The 20363-nt window shown below is 37.1% G+C and overlaps 1 protein-coding gene across 1 annotated transcript in view; it reads left to right on the top strand.

Moving 5' to 3' along the window:
• adgrg6 (adhesion G protein-coupled receptor G6) overlaps window positions 1–20363 on the top strand; it is a 79627-nt gene that overhangs the window by 17871 nt on the left and 41393 nt on the right. Inside the window, exons 5-8 of the mRNA XM_066676832.1 lie at window positions 6935–7279; window positions 10107–10712; window positions 14378–14425; window positions 19714–19779. Of these exons, the coding sequence (XP_066532929.1) occupies window positions 6935–7279; window positions 10107–10712; window positions 14378–14425; window positions 19714–19779 (1065 nt within the window). The remainder of the gene's footprint in view (window positions 1–6934; window positions 7280–10106; window positions 10713–14377; window positions 14426–19713; window positions 19780–20363) is intronic.

Genomic DNA, 20363 nt, shown 5'->3' with positions numbered 1-20363 from the left:
AAGCCAAATGCGACAGTGCCAAGGAAAAACTCCCTTGAGGCTGGAGGAAGAAACCTTGGGAAGAACCAAGACTCACATGAGATTCATCCTCCTCTGATCAAACTACTGATAGAAATTTAAATGATCACCAGCTAAGTGTCATTATGCTACAGTATAATAATAATAATAATAATAATAATAATAACAATAATAATAATAATATTGACATTAATCTGGGAGCATAATAACAGTGCATCAGATTGGAAGCATCAGTCAGAGTATTGCTCATCTGAGTCCATTTCTACTTCAGTGTAGTTGATCATGGTGAGTGGTCAGAAGCTGGCAGCAGTAGATAAAGGTGAGCAGCTGGTCTGGTCTGGTGTAGACTGCAGGAGAATCCAGCAAACAATCTTCCATCAGTGGGCCGCCATTTTCTCAGAAATCAGTAAAGAGAAGCAGTTAGCTTGATTGAGTTCAGTAGAAAAGCGTATGTGAATATTTTCATTAGTGTAGAGACAAATCTGACTGCAACAGACTGGAAGGAGGGAAACCAGAAGGAACACAGACATTAGAGCATCCTCAGACAATGACACCATCCTCAAACAAGAGAAATTGTGAGCACAGCCTTAAACTAAAAGAGGTAAGTTGCCAAAAGCTAAACTGAACAAGTGTGTTTTGAGCCTAGATTTAAACATAGTGACTTTGTCCCGAACACTAGCTGAAAGATTGTTCCAGAGCTGAGGGGCTTTGTAGGAGAAAGTCCCCCACCCCCCACCATGAAGTCTTATGAATTATGGGTACTATTAAGAGGTCGGTGCCCTGAGATCTGAGTAATCTTGGTGGTACATAGTGTGTGATGAGGCGCCGACATCCAATGCTTCACTTCTTTTACACAGTCTTCCATTTTCTTTAGTGTTGGTTTGTTGTCTGGTTTGGCTGACATGTATAAGTGTGCATCATCAGCGTGACTTTTGTGTGAATAGAGGAAACATTATTTACTTTAACAAACTGATAAGTAAGGCTTAAACAATAATAGAGTGGTTCCTGTGATTCCAAGCATGTTCTTTAGTCTTTCTTGGAGAATAGTATGATCAATTGTATCAAAAGCTGCCCTGAGGTTGAGTCGAAGCTTGGTTATTATCTTAACTAAAGCTATTTCAGTGCTATGGTGTGTTTTTTTTTAAGATCTTAGATATGAATGAAAGGTTAGAGATATGTCTGTAATTGGATAGTACACTAGGTAAGCAAGGCAAGGCAAGTTTATTTATAGAGCACCTTTCATACAGAAGCAATTCAAAGTGCAGTAGGATCAAGATTTGGTTCCTTGATCAGGGGTTTAATAACTGCTAATTTAAATGCTTTGGGTATGTGACCCAGTCTAAGGCCCAAATTTATGATTGTTAAAAGGGGATTGATTATAACTGGCAAAACCTCTTTAAATAGTTAAGTTGGTATTTCATCAAGTGTGCAGGTTGTACAATTTGACGAGTAGATGATTTTCTCCAGTTCTACCTATAGAAGTGGGTCAGAGGCCTCTAATCTTTCTTCTATGTTATGTTCTATATCAACCACACCAGATGACAGACATTTGTCATTTGTAATATGGCATTTATTGTTTGTCTAATATTTTCAAACTAAAAAGTCCATAAAAGCATTGATGTTGTGAATGGATGGGATCTGTAGATCAGTAGCTGCCTGATTGTTTGTAAGTTTAGAGATTGCATTAAAGAGTACTTTAGGATTGTCTTTATTATTTTCAATCAGGTAGGACAGATGTGCTGAATGTGCATTGACAAGTGCCCTTCTATATTCTATAAGGCTGTCTTTCCGGGCACAGTGAAATACTTCCAGTTTACTCTAATTTCCTTACAATTTGTTTTAAGGTGAGTGTTTCTTCATTATGGAGCGAGTTTTTTTCTGTCATAGCTTTTATGCTTAAGTGGTGCTACATGATCTAAAGTTGATTGAGGTGTAAATAGGTCTAAATAGTCATTTAGTCTGTCTACCTCAAGTGGGTGTGATGGGCCACTGACTGAGGTCAATAAATCAGTGATGTTTTCAGTAAATTTAGGGGCTGTAGATGGGGTTAGTGAGCGCTTTATATAGTAACATGGACATGTACATATTTTATAATCTAAACTCAGTTTGTATGAAATTAGGTAGTGGTCTGAGACTGTGGATGATTGGGGTAGTATATTTAGGTTTTTTATGTTAGTGCCCAGGGTCAAAACCAAGTCTGGTGTGTGATTATAGTAATGTGTAGGGCCTGATACATTGTGGATGAAACCAACAGAGTCTATGACTGATGTGAATGTTAAAGTCTCCTACAATTATTACTTTATAACAGGACACTGCTAAATTAGCAGCTTATTCAGCAAATTCTTTTATAAATTCTGAATAGGGCCCTGGTGGTCTGTAAATATTTATTAAGGAGAGTGTGTTCTTATTTGTGGCTGTGTCAGCTATGTTGATGTACACCATTTCAAAAGAAGTAAAGTTGTAACCATGATTTTGCTTAATATTTTAATTATTTTTGTAAATTATACATAATCCACCACCTTTGCCTGTCAGTCTTGGGCTGTGTACATATTTAAAGCCTGTAGGAGTGACTTGATTTAGTGCTAAATATTAATCATTTCTGACCCAAATTTAAGGCATAAAACATCAAATTTCTGATCCATTATAATTTAATTTATTATGACTGCTTTGGAGTTAAGTGCTCTTATATTGAGTAGCCCAAACTTTAGGTTTGAGGGGATGGTACTGCGCTCTATTTCTGATGATACATCTTCCTCCTTACTACACACACACAACCGGAGCAGGGGGCTGCCAACCACTTTAGCGCCCGGAGAGCAGTTTAGGGGTTAGGTGCCTTGCTCAAGGGCACTTCAGCCTTGAATTAATCTTTCCTGGTCCATCTCCGGAATTTAACTGACAACCCTCCGGCCACGGCTGCCCAGAACTGTGTACCACCCCTACTTCTGCACAACCCAAGTTGTGGTCTCAAACACATTACGAAAAAAAGCAGTTCAACAAATTAACTCTTGACGAGGCCAAGCTGTTCACTGAAAACCATTCCAGGTGATGACCTCATGAAGCTGATTGAGAGAACGCCAAGAGTGTGCTAAGCTATCAACAAAGCAAAAGGTGGCTAGTTTGATGAATCTAAAGTATAAAATATATTCTGGTTTGTTTAACATTTTTATTGTTTACTACATAATTCCATGTGTTTCTTCATAGTTTTAATGTCTTTCATATTCATTTACAATGTAAAAAAAAAAGAAAAAACACTGAAAAATTTTTGACTGTAGTGTACACCTCCATGGCTAGACGTTTGCGTAATGTTGTGTTAGGAAACACGGCAGCTTAATGCCGTCCCGGAGTGGGACTGGAACCCGAAACCCCAGGATCCTGAAGCTGTGTGACTGTGACTGCGACACTGCGACTATATGTATTTCATTACATACATATATACTCATCTTCAATACATGGTCACTCTAACATATAGAGGTAGATTCTGGATATTTTGTCTGATTTAATACAAGTACTTGGACAGGGAAACTGTACTGAATTGAAATCATCGTTCTTCAGATGAGAACTAAAACCGAGTTTCTGAATGCCTGAGGTCATAAGAGATGCCTAGGTATTTGTTTAAAAAAAAAGAGTTGGGGTTTTACCCAGACATCTTGCTAAATCTGTCTCAGTGGTCACTTCTGCCCTCTAATTCAGTCTCATCGTCAAATAATATTGCATTACAATAATGCGTTTATTTATTTTTTATTTTTTTGTAGGGAACCAAATGTTTTTTGTTTTTTTTTTGTTAAAATATATTCAAGGAAATAGTGCATAGTTTGCATTGTTTATACTCTTAAGGAATAAAAGAGTGTCACGTTTTTGTCATTTATAGTTTTGTTTCAAATATTGTGTGAAAATTGTGAATCCAGAATCAAATTGAATCAAATCGAATTGTGAGCAGAGTGCATCATTGCACCTCTAGCTGCTGTTGTGAATCAGTATTTACTCTGCCTTCTCTGCCGTATCGAAAGCTATTTAATTAAGACATGGGGCAAGTCAGTTTGACTTTCATGCTCTTTATTTCAGAACCTTGAAAATATTATAACTGGAGTGTGCTTAAAGCTGGTTGGTCATATGACAGTCTGCTGTGTTTTTATTTGTTTGTTCTTAAGAATGTTCCTGTTTTTGAGCATAAACCTTTGACCACTTTCTGTAGGGAATAGAAACTGAATGGTTTTAGTCTCATTTTGAGATTCCAGTAGGAATTGCAATAAGAACAAACCAAGACCCAAAACTCTGTGTCAGCTGTCTTTTGTGAGCATAAAGCAGTTAATGAGGCTGGAATCATTCTGGACTGAATTCAGGAGATAAACAAAAACTTGCGGTTTTGGGCTTTGCCACAAAGAAATGAAAGGATGTTCTCCTACTTTGAGGTGGGATTTCTTCAGCCTCCTCTATTGGATTCAAGTCCCTGGAATTTTAGATTCTCAGCCCCACCAATCACTGATTGGAGCCTTTACAGAGGCATCAGATCTCAAACCTCCTACTGGTCCTTCAAGTAAACTATCAGATTTTACCACATGAAGTCGGTTTAGAGCCAGTTGCCATGAATATTCCACTTCCACTTTTGATGTTCAGACTTGTGTGAGCTCTCAGATGTTATATCCAAGGTTTGACATTTTGTCCAAGAAAGTATTATTTGTTTAATTTTAGGGAAAAACAAAATGTCTTCCTGCAGTGGAAAAAAAACTTGGCTCTCCTTTTTCATTAAACTGCTCAGTGGTATCACATTAACATCAGTTTAAAACTAACAAATTTAAGAATTCAGATTGGTTGAATTGTATTTTTTTAAAGTAATATCAGGTATATTCCAGGTATATTTTTAAAAAGCGTTATTCTATGGTTCTTTAGTTAAGGTAGTGGTTCTAATTAGTACCATGTTTTCTATATAGAACTATTTCCATTAAGAAATTGTCATTTTCCTGTTCAGATTGTTCTTCACAAGTGCCATTTTGAGAACTGTTGTGTATAGCTGCCAAAATATGGTTTGTTACAACAAAAGAACCTTTTTTTGTGTGCTACATAAGACCATATACACCACATTCTCTGTGAATTTGAAGAACCATTTCACCATTTCTAGTATAAGTAGTACCATTTCCTTTACTGAAGAACACTGTTTCACAATTGCAATCTAGAGTTTAAATATACAGAAAGGCATTGGTAACCAGCCAGCTAGTTCTTTCATTCATAGAATGGGAACATGCTAATTTAATTGCATATGGCTTGAGAATAATAACTTGTGACTTGTGGTGGTTAAAGCTTGTGCCTGGAAATGCTTACAAAGCAAACTGCACTGTATGTCGAAGGTGTTTCAGATTTGGGAAAATTGGAATCAAGGAGGTGGAATTGCATGCGCAAAACAGAAAAACTGTGTTTACGTGGTAAGAATATAATTTTTGGTTGTATTCCCATTTCAAATGTGGACTGTTGGGATGGGGTTTATGATATATTCATTCTGGATAAGAAATCTGGGTGTAAATAACAGAGATGGGAGTGGTGTTTGATTTATGCATGTTAGTCGAATGTTTGTGTGGATTTTCATTTTTCACATTATGGATTATACACAGCAATGCTACTGGAGTTTTTAGAATGTCACTACTGTCCTGAGATAAGGCCCCAACATTATCTTCTAGTCCTTCATAAGAGATAATTGGTGAGCTGATGGCAAAACACTTCACTCACTTATAATTCATCACAGTAATTATAACTGCTATTAAAAATTGTTGAATTGTGGTTACTTAATGAGCAAGACACATTCATTCGGATCAGTGCCACATAAACTTGTGTGGAAAGCTGTTGAATTTTTCCAGGTGCCAGATAAGGTTACTAGGCTTGATAAAAAGCATATTTTGAGGACATTCAGCTTTAGTTTTGTACAGGGGAATTTGTTACGTCATGGAAGCAGTTAGAAATAGGTATAATGGCTGGATGTATGATTTCACCATTAGCATTTGCGATAGAGGTAGTAATCACGGCCCCTAAGTGAGTGTGACAGAGATGGAGTGACAAACGAGTGCAAGGGTGTGAAAGTGCGTTGTGGTGCATTTTTGTATGTTAATAGACTTCGAGCCATATTGGATTAAAAAAATATTTTTCAGTGCGTATGCATATTCTTTTATGGATCTGGAGTACCTACCCCCAACAATCCATGAAATAAACAACACAGTCAGTGTTTGATTGTTTATGTGAAAGCATAAAAATGAGGTTAAACAGAGCAAAACGAACTGTAGGACTGTAGAGTTGGGTACAGATTCACTATGACAATAACCATTGATCATAGATCATGGCTAATAAAACAGAGGTTCTGCTCCTCACTGCTCAGTGTGGTATGCATGTGTTGGGATGAACAGTAGCTCAGTATCATTTAAATGGACAGGTGCTGAAACGGGTCGCTCTACACAAGACTATTAAGACAGGAGGAGATTGCTGTTCTGTTGTTCGATCTTTGTGGTATTTTGACCTATGCTTGTCATAGACCTTAGATTTCATGGAGGCCTTAGAACTGTGTTCACTTGAGCAAAAGAGATAGATTATATCCTCTTTAAGACAACAACATAACATACCTATGAGAGAAAGACACACACACACACACACAAACACACAGAGACAGGTAGCAAATTAAAAACACAAAAGGTTAAATGTAATAATTCCCGTTTTAATTTAATATGCAGTTTCTCAGGAGAGTTTAGATATATAAAAAAAACAAAGGGATGTCAAGGACCTTTCTTTGCTCCTGTGTGTTGCATTTTGACACTTAACTGCACGTCTCTCTGAACTCACCTGCTCCCTGGCTGTCTCCTGTCCTGTCCTCTGCTGTCCTCTCTGTACCTCATTGCCATCAATCCTGAATGACACACCCCACCTTATTTTGGTCCTGCAGTGCTGAGCTGCCAGGGCAGCTGTAATAAGGTCCTCACAGACTCTGAAGGAATTTTTACGTCCCCCTGCTACCCGTTCGACTACCCCCCGAGCCAGTCATGCTCCTGGACCCTGCAGGCTCCATTCGGCTTCATCATGCAGATCACCTTCCTTGACTTCGAGCTCGAGGAGGCACATGGCTGCATCTACGACCGAGTCACTGTGGACGGCTCAGGCTCCACAGTTAAGTTTTGTGGCCTGACAGCCAATGGACTCACTCTCAACTCCACTGGAAATGTGATGTTGGTGTCCTTTAATTCAGATTTTAGTGTCCAGAAGAAGGGCTTCAGTATCAGTTACAGGCAAGGTATGTTCAAAATTAGGTTTCTACATGTTCATTTTAAGGCTCTAAGCAATTAATGCTGGAACCCTAATTTTTATAATTACTCATATCATTTCTTATCAATAATTTGTTTTTTAAATTGTTGAATTTCTTAATTGTGAATTTTGTAATTTGTCAGCCATGCCCTCAGCTAGGGCTGGGTGATATGGCCAAAATGTTTATCAGAATATATTTTCAAAAGCAAGATTAATTTCTGTCTGGACGATATAATTCCACAATCGATCGAACAATATAAAAGCCACATCAAACTGTCAAGAACTAACAAGAAACATCACTGTCAAACATAAACTTCTTGGCTTTGTCATGATTAATATTTGTAAACTACAAATATTAATAATGACAAACAAGGGCAATAAACTGTTGGCAGCACCCTGAAATGAGGATCAGTCAGTGACAGATGCTATAAAAACATTTATATTGCGATATGTACTGATATTGAACTATTGTCCTTTTGTCCTTTAAACAGCTTGCTCAACAGTTTTGCCGAATCAACCATTATGCAGCAAACCATGGATAATGGCAGCCAAGACATTGCTAAATGCCACTGGCTTATTTTGCATTACATTGGCATATTCTTCACTACTTCAGCATATTTCTCATCACATTTTCATATAGCTATTGCTTTTCTTCTTCTAGCACTTTGCAGTGTTGTAACAAAGCTCTCAGATGAATATAGAAAATTTTAAGCAGGTTAATTATAATGTTTATTCTGCATTCTTTTTTATACTTTTGTCTTTGAATGTGAGGTCTTTTACCCTCAGAACTTTGCGTTACATAGCTGAAAAGTGTATGCAAGTAGAAGGAGTGCTTTTCTTCTGGGTGTGCAACCAAATATCAGTGGCATACATGTTTTAGTATTTACTCAGCTCTAGGATATTAGCCCTGAAAGCCTTACTATCACACCAAGGAATGAATTTTATTGGTAACTACTTATGCTTTAGTGATTAAAATAGCTGTGGTTACAGTTCAGAGAGCAGAGGTCTTCAAATTTGTACCATGGATCCATGTTCCAGATTTTACAATGGCAGGCCTATATGTACTGTTCTGCCATTTTAAAATCAAGACCTGGAATTTTGGATCTAGAGTATGTTGTTAACCCATGACTTGACCATGAATAAGGAAAAGCATGTTTTGCTTACTAGCAAAGCATCTTAGCCTAAGACAAAACTTAAATTATACCAAAGTTAGTTTCGCCCCCTCAATGTGATTGACTGAAATATTCTAGTAGTGCCAATATTGAATACTGCTCTCTGTTCGCTACGACAGCAGGACATCCCTGGAGCCATACTCCACACAACTCAATTTGAGGTTATTTACACATATGCATCATATATCACTCTGAACTGATCTCTGTAAACAGTGGATTAACTATGACTATATCCTAACTATCTTGTTTATTTATGTATCCGGCACTATTCTGGTTAAAACAGACAGCAATGGTGCAGCTATGAAGTGGGGTTTCAAAAATCCTGAACAGAGCCATTTAGAAAGCTTGGTTGAAAAGGGCGAAAAAGAACTGTGTGAAACAATGGAACTGTTTTACTTTGCGGAATGTTAATTGGCCACTTTATCTTAAAATCTAACAATAAACTGCAATAATGGAACTGTGGTATAATCGCAATAATATATATAGTTTCTGCTATGACATGAAAAATTGCCACTGGTGTATCAATCTTCAAGACTCAGCCTGTGGCCTTGTGCATATGACTACAGCACACCACTGTCAATAATCTTGAGTGCATTACAGCTTCAATTATTCTTAGTGAAGGACAAGGGAAGTTTACGTATTTCTTTCAAAGCACAAACTATCAGCACATCAGTAGGCTATAGTTGCACTATGATTAAGAAATAATTAATACATTCACAGCTGATTGATCATCCATCCATCCATTATCTGTAACCGCTTATCCAATTTAGGGTCGCGGGGGGTCCAGAGCCTACCTGGAATCATCGGGCGCAAGGCGGGAATACACCCTGGAGGGGGCGCCAGTCCTTCACAGGGCAACACAGACACACACACTCACGGACACTTTCGAGTCGCCAATCCACCTGCAACGTGTGTTTTTGGACTGTGGGAGGAAACCGGAGCACCCGGAGGAAACCCACGCGGACACGGGGAGAACACACTAACTCCTCACAGACAGTCACCCGGAGCGGGAATCGAACCCACAACCTCCAGGCCCCTGGAGCTGTGTGACTGCGACACTACCTGCTGCGCCACCGTGCCGCCCTGCTGATTGATCACAAAAACCTAAAAAAAAAAATAAGTCAGCATCTTTGTCTTGTAGCTGATCTTTCCTTCGACTCATTCTGCTTTGTTGTGAGTGAGTGAGTGAGTGAGTGAGTGAGCAGCAGTCATTTAAATCCAGCTTAGAAAATGGCTGGAGAGGCTTTATTTTCCATTGGAAATTGGCTCTGAGAAAGCCAATAGAAACATATTTGAGGACCAATTTGGAACAGCATTGAAACATAATAAAAAAGTGTCAGCGGCATGTGTGATATTAAATACAGAAAATAAAATTTAGCTGTCAGCTTTCCTTCAAGAGGAAAGTTAAATTCATGTCCTAATCAGAGTGTTTTCAGTATTTTTAATCAGACTTGTCATAGATTGGAAAACATTATGGTATATTTTAGTCAAAGATTTACTATGATTTTCAGATCTCATACTAAAAACCGTATAACTTAAAAAAAAAAAAAAAAAAGTGAGGACTGCACTTTCCTTCATTACATTAGGTAAAAACCTTCATTACATTCTGAATGACTGTGTGTTGTTTTTTTCTTCTGTCTCCAGTTGCAGTAGCACTGAGGAATCAGAAGGTCACCTTGCCACAGTACACTAAAGACATTATTAAAGTGACCAGCTCTGTGTCCATCCCGGTGCTGAACGAGTTTACGGTGTGCTTTGATGTCGCTCGCTCTAGCCAGAAAGGCACGGAGGCCATCTTCACCTACTCAGATGCACACAAAGGCATCAAACTGTCGTTTGGCAGTTCTGGGAACAATATAGAGCTGAACATAAGTGGCATTAAGTGTCCCATCAACGACCTGGTGACACCCACAGATATCATATCCCTGATGAATCTCCTCTGCCTCACCTGGACCAAAACCAATGGCCGTATAGCTGTGAACTTCAGAGGAAACTATCGAAGCAAAATCTGCTCTGCGTCTGTGGGCCTGTCTGTGGACACTGGAGGTTCCTTTGAACTGGGGGATGGAATAGGAGGTGGCCAGAACTTTGACGGCACCATCTACAACTTCCGCCTATGGAGTTATGCAATGAGCTTCATAGAACTGACTGCTCTTACCTGTGATGTTGTGGGCAGCATTGTGGACTGGGACAACAGTTTCTGGGACATCCCAGCCTCATATGCACATACAGACTCCAGCCTCAGTTGCAGTGAGTATACTATGACATTTTTAAGTATAAGTCAGACAGTCTTTCTTGTTAGTTGCCAAAACAAATATATGGCAATGTGTCTTATTTTGCATTGTTTTATCTGTAATGGTGGCTGGTATAGTAGGTAAAACTGATGCCCTCACCTCGACAGAGTCTCGACCCAGGCATCTACGCTACTTTATACAAATAAGTACATCAGCAAGACTCCTAAGACATCACTCTATTCTATAGTCTGATTGCACTGGCTAAGGGCATCTGCCAAATTCTGTAGATGTATTAGGGGTACAAATGCTTTTTAATGCATTTTTGTGTAATGTATAATTGTAATTCAGAATTCAAATAGTCTCCTGCTCATTTGACATTTTATGGTAACTGTTGCCTCGTATTAAATATGACAAATGTATTCATATTCATATACATCCAGAATCTAACATCAAAATCAACATCTTTGAATCATCCAAAGCTTTAAACCAAAAGTTATATGTACTTTTTGATACAATCTTAATCCAAAGAACAATCAGTGCCCAAGCTTTTATGCACATTTTACTTGATAGATCTCTTTAAGAAAATGCAGTGACAATTCTTGTATATTTTTAAGCAACTTAATTTTTAAGTTTTATTTTGTTTAATAAAGATATTTAATACTACACAACAGTTAAAATAAAATGACAAAAAGCGCAGGATAATGTTTGGTTTTGAATTACAATTATACAAAAAAACTCTTTAAGATTTATTTGTACATCTAAAAAAAAATTTCTAATATTAAGTAGTTATTGTTGTTTGTGTAAAAAAATAGTGTGTGTGTGTGTATGTATATATATATATATATATATTTTTTTTTGTAGAAGTCCACAAAAACACTTTCAAACAAGAAATAAAAGCAAGCATTTATAACACTTCATTTAACTTTTAAAATATCTATGAACTAATGCATATGATGTAAGAATTATCATACTTATTTCAAAATTATCTTAGTCAAACTTTCTTCCATGTAACGTTAGTCTTTTATGATCAAGTTCACTTCCAAGAACTCGTTCACTAGTTCAGTTTGTTCGCAAGTCCAATAAAGTTAGCCTAGGCATGCCATAGTACTTAGCGTATGGTATACATTACTATAGGGTAATAAACACTGGACTAATCTGAGCGGCGAGGCGAAACTGGATGGAGCAGGAGACACAGGTCAAGATGGACACCTGACGTTGATGGCACAGGTTTAGGTTCATGGTGAGACTCACATGTAGAACCAATCTAATGATGTCTGAGTAGTGTCTGTCTTCTTTTCATGATAGATGAAAAGGTTTCTATGTAGAGGACTCACTGTACATGGTTTACTAAAATATGTTGTTTGTCTGGTCTGAATTTGATTAAGTTTCTGGCCTGGGTAGCAAGCATGCTGATCATTTTCCTCATCACTCAGTGTAAAGAACTGCAGGTAGCATTCTCATCAGAAATTTTGTACTAGCTACAGTCTGAAAATTTTCAATGGCTAGATTTGCATTTCTTGGAGAAGCATGTGCTGGACATCTACCTCTTAGGTAGGTAGCATTGTTTGATCAGGGGAGACTCAATAAGTTTGTGTAATTGGCAAACGCTTAAAGGAACACTATGTAATGAATTAATGTATTAATGTATTTTTATCATAAATTTCAGTTTCAGAATCATTATGATGCTCCACTGACCTGTCATTGGGAGATAATAGTCTCTGTCATTGCTGCTCCAGACTCAGTACTGCAGAAATTGCACTATGTAACTTTTACAGTAGGATAGGAAACCACCCCCCTCCCCACTGATTTCAGTAAATTGCTATAACAAATATTTACACTAGGAATCAGGAATTCCCAGGAATAAAAAAAAATTACCTAGTGTTTTAGTGTTTGTCTGACTAACCCCCCTGCTACCATTTCTAATATTTTTCCCATCCTCCAATAGAAAACCAATGATTTTGTTGCTTGAAGACCATCAGAAAATCGGTATATCAGATACTTGAAATGTTTTTTTGATTTTTTTTTCCGGGCTTCAAAGCACTTCAAAACTCCAACATATTTCACTCCCTGTAGCTTAAAGAACATGCAGGTTTCTAACTTCAATCAGTGCAATATCCAATCAGTTAAGGTTGTATGTGCTTTGAACCACAATGCAAAGCTAACATCAGAGATGTATTTCAACATGACAAAAGACGCTGCAGAAGAAGTTGAATTGAAAATGAAAGCCAACCTAGACACATTAGGGAACAGTGGAGGAATTCCTTTTTATTAATTAATTTATTTATTTTTACTTTTTTGTAATCAACTTGCCTTTGGAAACACACTAAACACAGCACAGCTTGGTTTAAGAGACTTTAAAGGGGAAAAGGTTATGTTTTGTTACCAAAGGGGCTGAAATAAAATACTGAAATCAAATGACAGAGTCACAGTCAGAACAATTCGTATGCACTGAGGCAGACTGGACTGTCCAAACATTTGTTCAGTGTTAATTTTGGCAATGATGCTGGGTGGAGGGAGCATTAGTGCTAATTCCCTATGGCTAACTTGATAAATGTTGATGTATTTCAACATTTCCATAAAATTTCCTGCAATAAAAAAAAAACACTTTAATAACATCTTAATTCTGGACAATACACACATTTTCATTTTGAGACTCTAGCAAAAATATGATGAAATTATTCAACCTATTTCTTGGTGTTTGTTTTAAGTAATTTGTTCACCTATTTCAGGAAATAAGGCACATAGGTTAGATTTATTTTATTTATATGTATTATTTCATGTATTTATTTATTTATTTATTTATTGGTAAAACAGTGAATTAAAAAAATGAAAACAAATAACACAATTATATTCAAATATAAATTTATCAAGATTAAGGTGAATAACAGATTATGAATAAGAACATGTAATATAAAATTTCATAATGGAAAAAAAAATAGATATATTGACTAGATTTATGTTCTTGTTACTTGAATAAAGTCAGTTAAATTTTCATTTAAATATATCCTCAGTTGACATAAAATGGTTTTAGGTGTACAAAAAAGTTGTAAAGCCTCTGAGTATTGTATAATTTTAATAAAAAATTCAAACATTCTCCCTGTCTCTTGTGTAGTATTGCTTTTGGATTCAAAATAAATAAAAATTACTTGATCTTTTAAAAATGAATAAAAATGATCTTTAACTTAAATGGTCTATACCAAAACCCACACTTACATTTGGAGGCAAAAATATCTTATGCAGCTCTTTTTTGCTTGATGAAACATAACTACTGAAATTTTTTTTTTAATACTTTCTAACAGTTATAATCAAAATGACAAGGGTGGGAGAATGTTTGAGTTTTGTATTACATTATACTATACACAACAACAAAAAGTGCTTTAAAATGTATTTGTACACATTATATTGTCTTGTACCTTCCTCTATGAGGAAATGAACTCCATTCAGTCTGGTCCCTCATTGCTGTTTCATTTAATACAGCAGCACATGCAAATCCTTAGCATTAACCATGCAATATTTTAATACATGCACATTCGGCTTCATGCTATATTTCCCATGACTTTGTGATGTATCAGACATTAAGCTTATCTCTATGTCACCGTTGTCTTGTACGTTCAGTGAGTTGCTTGTTCAGGTTGCTGCAATCTCTAACTAATCAACTAATCTCTCATCTTCTTTTTACAGTCTGTTACCCACATTGCATACATTTAACAACAACTGCTTCATCTAGTGGTGAGTGTGCTGCTAACATGCTGATCGACTTGTCTAGAAGCTTGCTCTTCATGTATGTGCATGATAGCTAATATTAGATAGTGTTTATCATTACTGTAAATTGCAATGTTTTCCTATTAGTTAATCCAAATAACATTCTGTGTATTGTGAAATGTGCTAATGTACATCTAACGCAGATGTTGAATGATGCACAATGTGATTTGGGGAGTGTTGAATGCACATGTTTTTGCCCACTTTTTAAGATACTCCTACCTTGTTGGTGCACTTTGTAGTCCTTTTTCAGTGGATATTTTTTGGTTTGTAGGATTTTTCTAATAAGAAGCTCAAATCTGTCCACTTCCTAGTTGTATATTCAGACTTTGCCCAGTCAAAGTTTTATTCCAGAATATTTAGGTTGCATATACTCCATAACCATTTTCAACAAGGTAAAATTGTACCAGCATGTGGGAAATTAAGCTTTTTTTCTATCTTAATATAAATGGAGGGTGAAACTGAGGACTGGAGTTTGTTGATTTTCCAGCTCGAACCTACATACACAATCTAGAAGTTGCCTGCTTTTTGAATCAGTTGTGTCACAAAATTCAGCATCCAGGAGCTATAATCCCCACTCTTGATGCAAAAGAATGTGGAGATGTCATGATATTAAGTAAAAAAAAAAGGATTAAAATTGTTTGATATTTTGTCATTGAAGGGACAACAAAATAATAATGTACTTAAAATATCACTTGGTTGTATTTTTACTTTAAAATTACAGTTTCAATTCACTTCATGCTTCACTGCCCTATAATAGGGAGAATAGAGTTCTGGTTTTGCTACTTCAGACTCAGCACTGCAGAAACTGCTCTATGTTACTTTTGGAGGAGCTACACAGTGCACCAACATGGTAGGTGTTATGGTAATTTGGCCACATACAAGGTAGGTGCGTCTTATAACCTGACAACCTGTTGTATAATTCTTGCCTGTGCAGTGATATATCAAAGTAGAAAACCTTATACAGTATTTCCCTGGATATAAAAAGGGAGATATATGCTTCTTTAATTTTTTAATATTTGAAAAGTTAAATATACTGTGCTCAGAGTCCAGCTGAAGCAGTGAAGGTTTTCTTTCTTCTCTAGTCCCAGCATGCCGCAGGAGCAGTAGTGCCACTGGCCCTGCTGGCATGTCATTTGAAATTTCACATAACATGGTGCTTCTTATGTTCTTTTTTTTACCCCTCTGGTCTTACAATTGGAAAAGCCGTGTGGGTCCTCTTAAAACCTGCGGCAGACAGTTAGTCACAGGAGCAGGAGCATAATTTCCCTCGCTTGGATGCGACCAGCTTTGCTTGTGATGTTGTTGTGCTGTTGAGAAGCTCATAAAGTTGTGCCCAGAAAGAAAAACTAATACTGTCACTAATAAGCATGCTTTCTAAAACCATGGCCCCCAGCCCCTCTGCTTCCATTGGGTGCTCTCGCGAGTCTGAGTTCCATCTTTTGACAAAAACGCTTCAGGAACTTTGTCTTTAAATGGTGGCATCCAGAACCCAAGCACCTCATTAAAAATTCTTTTTCCTAAAAATGCAACAGAGGAAAACACCATAAAGACATCAACATGATTTAATTTAAAATGTTGCCTTCCCAGATTATATATATAATATTTGGTTTGTAGACAGGTTTATCCAGTATATTTTCTGAGGTCAAGGGTATAAATAGTAGTAGTAGTAATAGTAGTGTTTAATTGTTTTATTTTAATGCCACAGTGACAGCTTCTACATCTCTGGAAGGTTTTATGCTAGATGTTATAATGTTTCTGAAGAGTTGATCTCATTTATCCATGAGAACATGTTGGTTGATTTGTTCTGGCTTACAAACACCACTCCAACAATCAACAAGTATTGATTGTTGCTTCATCAGTTCAAAGAACACAGCTTATTCATTCATTCATTGTCTGTAACCACTTATCCAGTTCAGGGAACACACCCTGGTGACAGGAACACACCCTGGAGGGGGCTTTAGTCCTTCACAGGCCGACACATTCACAACCGTGTAGCCAATTTTTGAGTCACACTTTTGAGTTGCCACTCAACATTTCAAGGGTGGAAACCGAAGTACCCGGAGTAAACCCATGTAGACACGGGGAGAACGCACCAAAATCCAGACAGTCACCGGGCTGTGTGACAGCAACCCTACCTGCTGTCCATAGAGCATAATTTAGCCCAGTGTGTAGCTTAATATTTAATTCAATATTTCTCCTGCTCTTTTGTCATTTTATGGTAAACGTTGTCTACAGCTGTCCCAAAAGTAAATTTTTTTTTTCTTTTACTGCTGGAAAGTCTGAATCAGGGTTAAGTGGAGCGTTGCCTTGATCAATAGCTTACATTTATCCCAGAAACTAATAGCTGAATTAGAAAACAGATTTGTTTTTTGTTATTTTGATCTGAATATTCAAATAATCAGGGTCAGCCTTACAATTGTTATTTTATTTTATAAAATTTAAATGGCAGCACAGTGGCGCAGCAGGTAGTGTCGCAGTCACTGCTCCGGGTGACTCTCTGTGAGGAGTTCTCCCCGTGTCCATGTGGGTTTCCTCCGGGTTCCTCCAGGTTTCCTTACATGGTAAGTCACATGTCAACATGTGTTAGGTGGATTGGAGACTTAAAAAGTGTCCATAGGTGTGAGTGTGTGAGTGAATGTGTGTGTGTTGCCCTGTGAAGGACTGGCGCCCCCTCCATGGTGTATATTGTATTTTTAAACAGCAGACAAATTGTGTGCCTTTTTTAACTTCAATAATTCCGTCTCTTAGATGGTAGAAGAAATCCTCATGTGCAGGGACAGGGAGTGGATTTATATCACTCTTTATCAAATGCTAACAATGAAGGACAGATAGGGAGGATGTGTTAGTTTGATCTCTTATTAGCAGTCTCCTAGCTTTCCTCTACTTCAGCATTTGCGTTTTTAGGTGAAAAACATTTTTAAAGTAGGGCTTTGAAGCGAGCTGAGGCCCTGTAACAGTAGACAGCGGCCTCAGCGGGTCATCTCCATTCATATATTTAGAGGCTCTTAAAATGTGTGCTCCGCTACTTCAGTTTTACGATGTGGCGCAGCTTAGTTCCTCTGAGAAGTTCTATATCCGGGGATTACCTCAACTCAGCCATTTGTAGAGAATTTAGAGAACATATATTGTCCAAAGGGTTTAAGTAGAAGGTAGAGGTAGAATAACAGAGTTTTTCAGACTTATGCACTCTCAGGTGTACTACCCTCCTCCAAAATTAACACAGTACTGTTTCTGCAGTTCTGAGCAAGGGTAGCTACAACAGAGCCTCTGACCTCCCTATTAGAGGTCAGTGAAGCATCACATTAATTTAAAGCTAAGTTTGAAGGAGGGTAGGAAACCCCCCTCCGCCCCCTTCCTCTTGATTTCAGGAGAGTGCCATAAAAGTAAATTACACTCTGCAGCTATAGGGCAGCCAAAGTTCCATTAAGTACATGAATGTTCTTTAACCATTGACAGTATTCACAGTATGCTCATCAAATTGTATTATTTTCTTTCAAACTCTTTATTTTCAAATGTTTGTAGAGACCAGTTATGATTTTGTTAATTCAGTTGTTTTAAGGTGCACCGACTGCTGACACAGACATTCAGCTTACATGTACAGCTTGTATAATCACAGTCGAAAAGCATACACTTAAATGTGATGCTCTGGAAAGTCTGCAGCTTTAGATTACCATACTCAGTGCCATGTGTTGGCTAGAGTGTTATAAAACCCCCAGGAGCAGTGAACTGCTGTGTTCCACACAATTCAGTGACTTAGAGTATTGTATGTGATCTAGAATTAGTTATCCAACTTTAGTACCTTACCTCACTAATGTTTTTTTGTGGCTGAATAAGAGTTGCCAGAAGAGATACTGCAAGAAAAGTGAATCAAACTTTAAACATTTATATCCATCATTACACAGTGGAATTTTACAATGCCATTTAAAGGGTGTTAAGCCTGAGAGTCTACATTAAAGTATAGTTAATGTACAATAAGATAATCTTGTCGAGCAGCAATATTATAGGGTTTTAACAATCAGATTGCTCTCTACACTGTTATATAATTCAGCAGGTGTTTAGGTGTATTTGTATATCTCATATTTTGGATTTGAATGCAGGTCGGATTCGAAGACCACATTGATCCATCCACTATGATATTTTTGATATCATAGGTTTTCAATGGGGCCTATGAATCTTTTGGATATTAGAACTAAGATTACTTTTTCTTTAAAATGTTTAACATGTTACACTGTTTTGCTTTTTACAGCTAATTCAAGAAAATGTGTCAATTTTAAATTTAGTAATTTTACTGTCTCTCTCTCTGAGAAAGTCTTGCTAAGAAAATCCCTGGAAAATTGACCTTTGAAACATGTTGTTAAAGTTTGATGAAAAGATCGTAGCAGGATTGACTTTTCTATTAAGGAATAGATATTTGTGTTGTTGAGAGGAGGTGGCATTCCTGGGCATGGCTTCAATCCTGTAGGCAAAAGCTTCGAGTCAGTCAGACTGATTAAATTCCAACTCAGACACACTGATGCCGGTGCTTCTGCACTGACATTTTGGGGCCACATTCCATTTTCCAAACCAAGAGGAGTGTGGATAAACATCAGACCTTTTTACAATGCCACCCTTTCCCCGGCTTTAGGCAGAGATGTGTGTGTGTGTGTGTGTATCTGTGTTTGTGTTTGTTTTTGTATCTGATCAAGACCAAAAAATAAGTAAGTGAGTAAGTAAGGTGGGAAGAGAGTATCATGACTATTGCCACTACATATGTTGGGTTGGGTTTAAATCTTTTAGGAAAATATTGTGTATTATTTTGTGTTGTGGTGTGGTTGTATAGTAGAGAGTATCTTCTATTATTTTACGTTATTTTGTGTAATAGATTAAACCTGGCAAGCTATGAAATGTGAGAAATGTCCTTGAAAATCACGTGTCTCAATTTTTTATTTAATACATCATTTGAACACAGCAGCTGCTCTACACTGTGTGAAAATGTCATGATAGACCAGTAGAAATGCTCCAGATTATTCTGATTTATTTATTTATTTATTTTTGGACATTAATTTTCATTGCAAGTTGAGAAGGTTTTATATTTCATTCTTCTGTTAGGTTACTATTTTGGAGATATATATTTTTCATTGGACAGTAATGAAATAATGAAATAATTAAACAATGAAATAATGTTTAAATATTGTTCACATGGGTTACATCTAACATATTAAAATTCCAGTAAGGTATGTTTAACAATTAACTGTTGTTTTTCAATCTGTTCATAGGTACCGCCACACCATATACTACTCCACAAACTACCAGCTGTTCTTCCTCTGGACTGGGTTGCCCAGGTATGGCAAAACTGCTCTGTTGTCCAAGATTAATTCTTGTATTCATCCAACATAAGGAATTTTATATATCATGTGAACCAAGTTTCTCACATGTCCTGGTAACAAAACCAGTAACAAACCCTATATATAGATAGTTTATATAACATTATTCATCTGTCAGGTTCTTTAGTCTCATGTGACAGTTTGCATATAACAAGCACAGTGCCTAATTATTATAAGTCTTAGTCACTAGTCTGCTTGGTTTCCTGTACATAGACGTGAGTGTTCTTTTCATTCATATTAAGAAACCCCATTAACTGTGTCTATATCCTGCAGACATCCTTCAGCAAAACAGGCAACCCTGAAAAAACAGCTCCAGTGTTCCTAGTAAAGGTCATAAAAGGCCGCTGTCCAGTCTTAAAATTTCTCATGTTCCACACCCTTGGCTGATGCTTTCTATGTTACTGTATAATCATAGATGCCCTTTGCTGGTCCTGGAGTAATCAGATTTTGTTGTTTTGCCTGCTCCAAGCATATTTGGCCTAACCTCTCTAATGGATACTTAAAAATGGGCAGCAGTCACAAAAATGTGTTTCATGTGAACT

Source organism: Hoplias malabaricus, chromosome 7 (genome assembly GCF_029633855.1).
Source record: "Hoplias malabaricus isolate fHopMal1 chromosome 7, fHopMal1.hap1, whole genome shotgun sequence".
Taxonomy (NCBI): Eukaryota; Metazoa; Chordata; class Actinopteri; order Characiformes; family Erythrinidae; genus Hoplias; species Hoplias malabaricus.
This window is presented reverse-complemented; position numbering and strand designations above follow the sequence as displayed.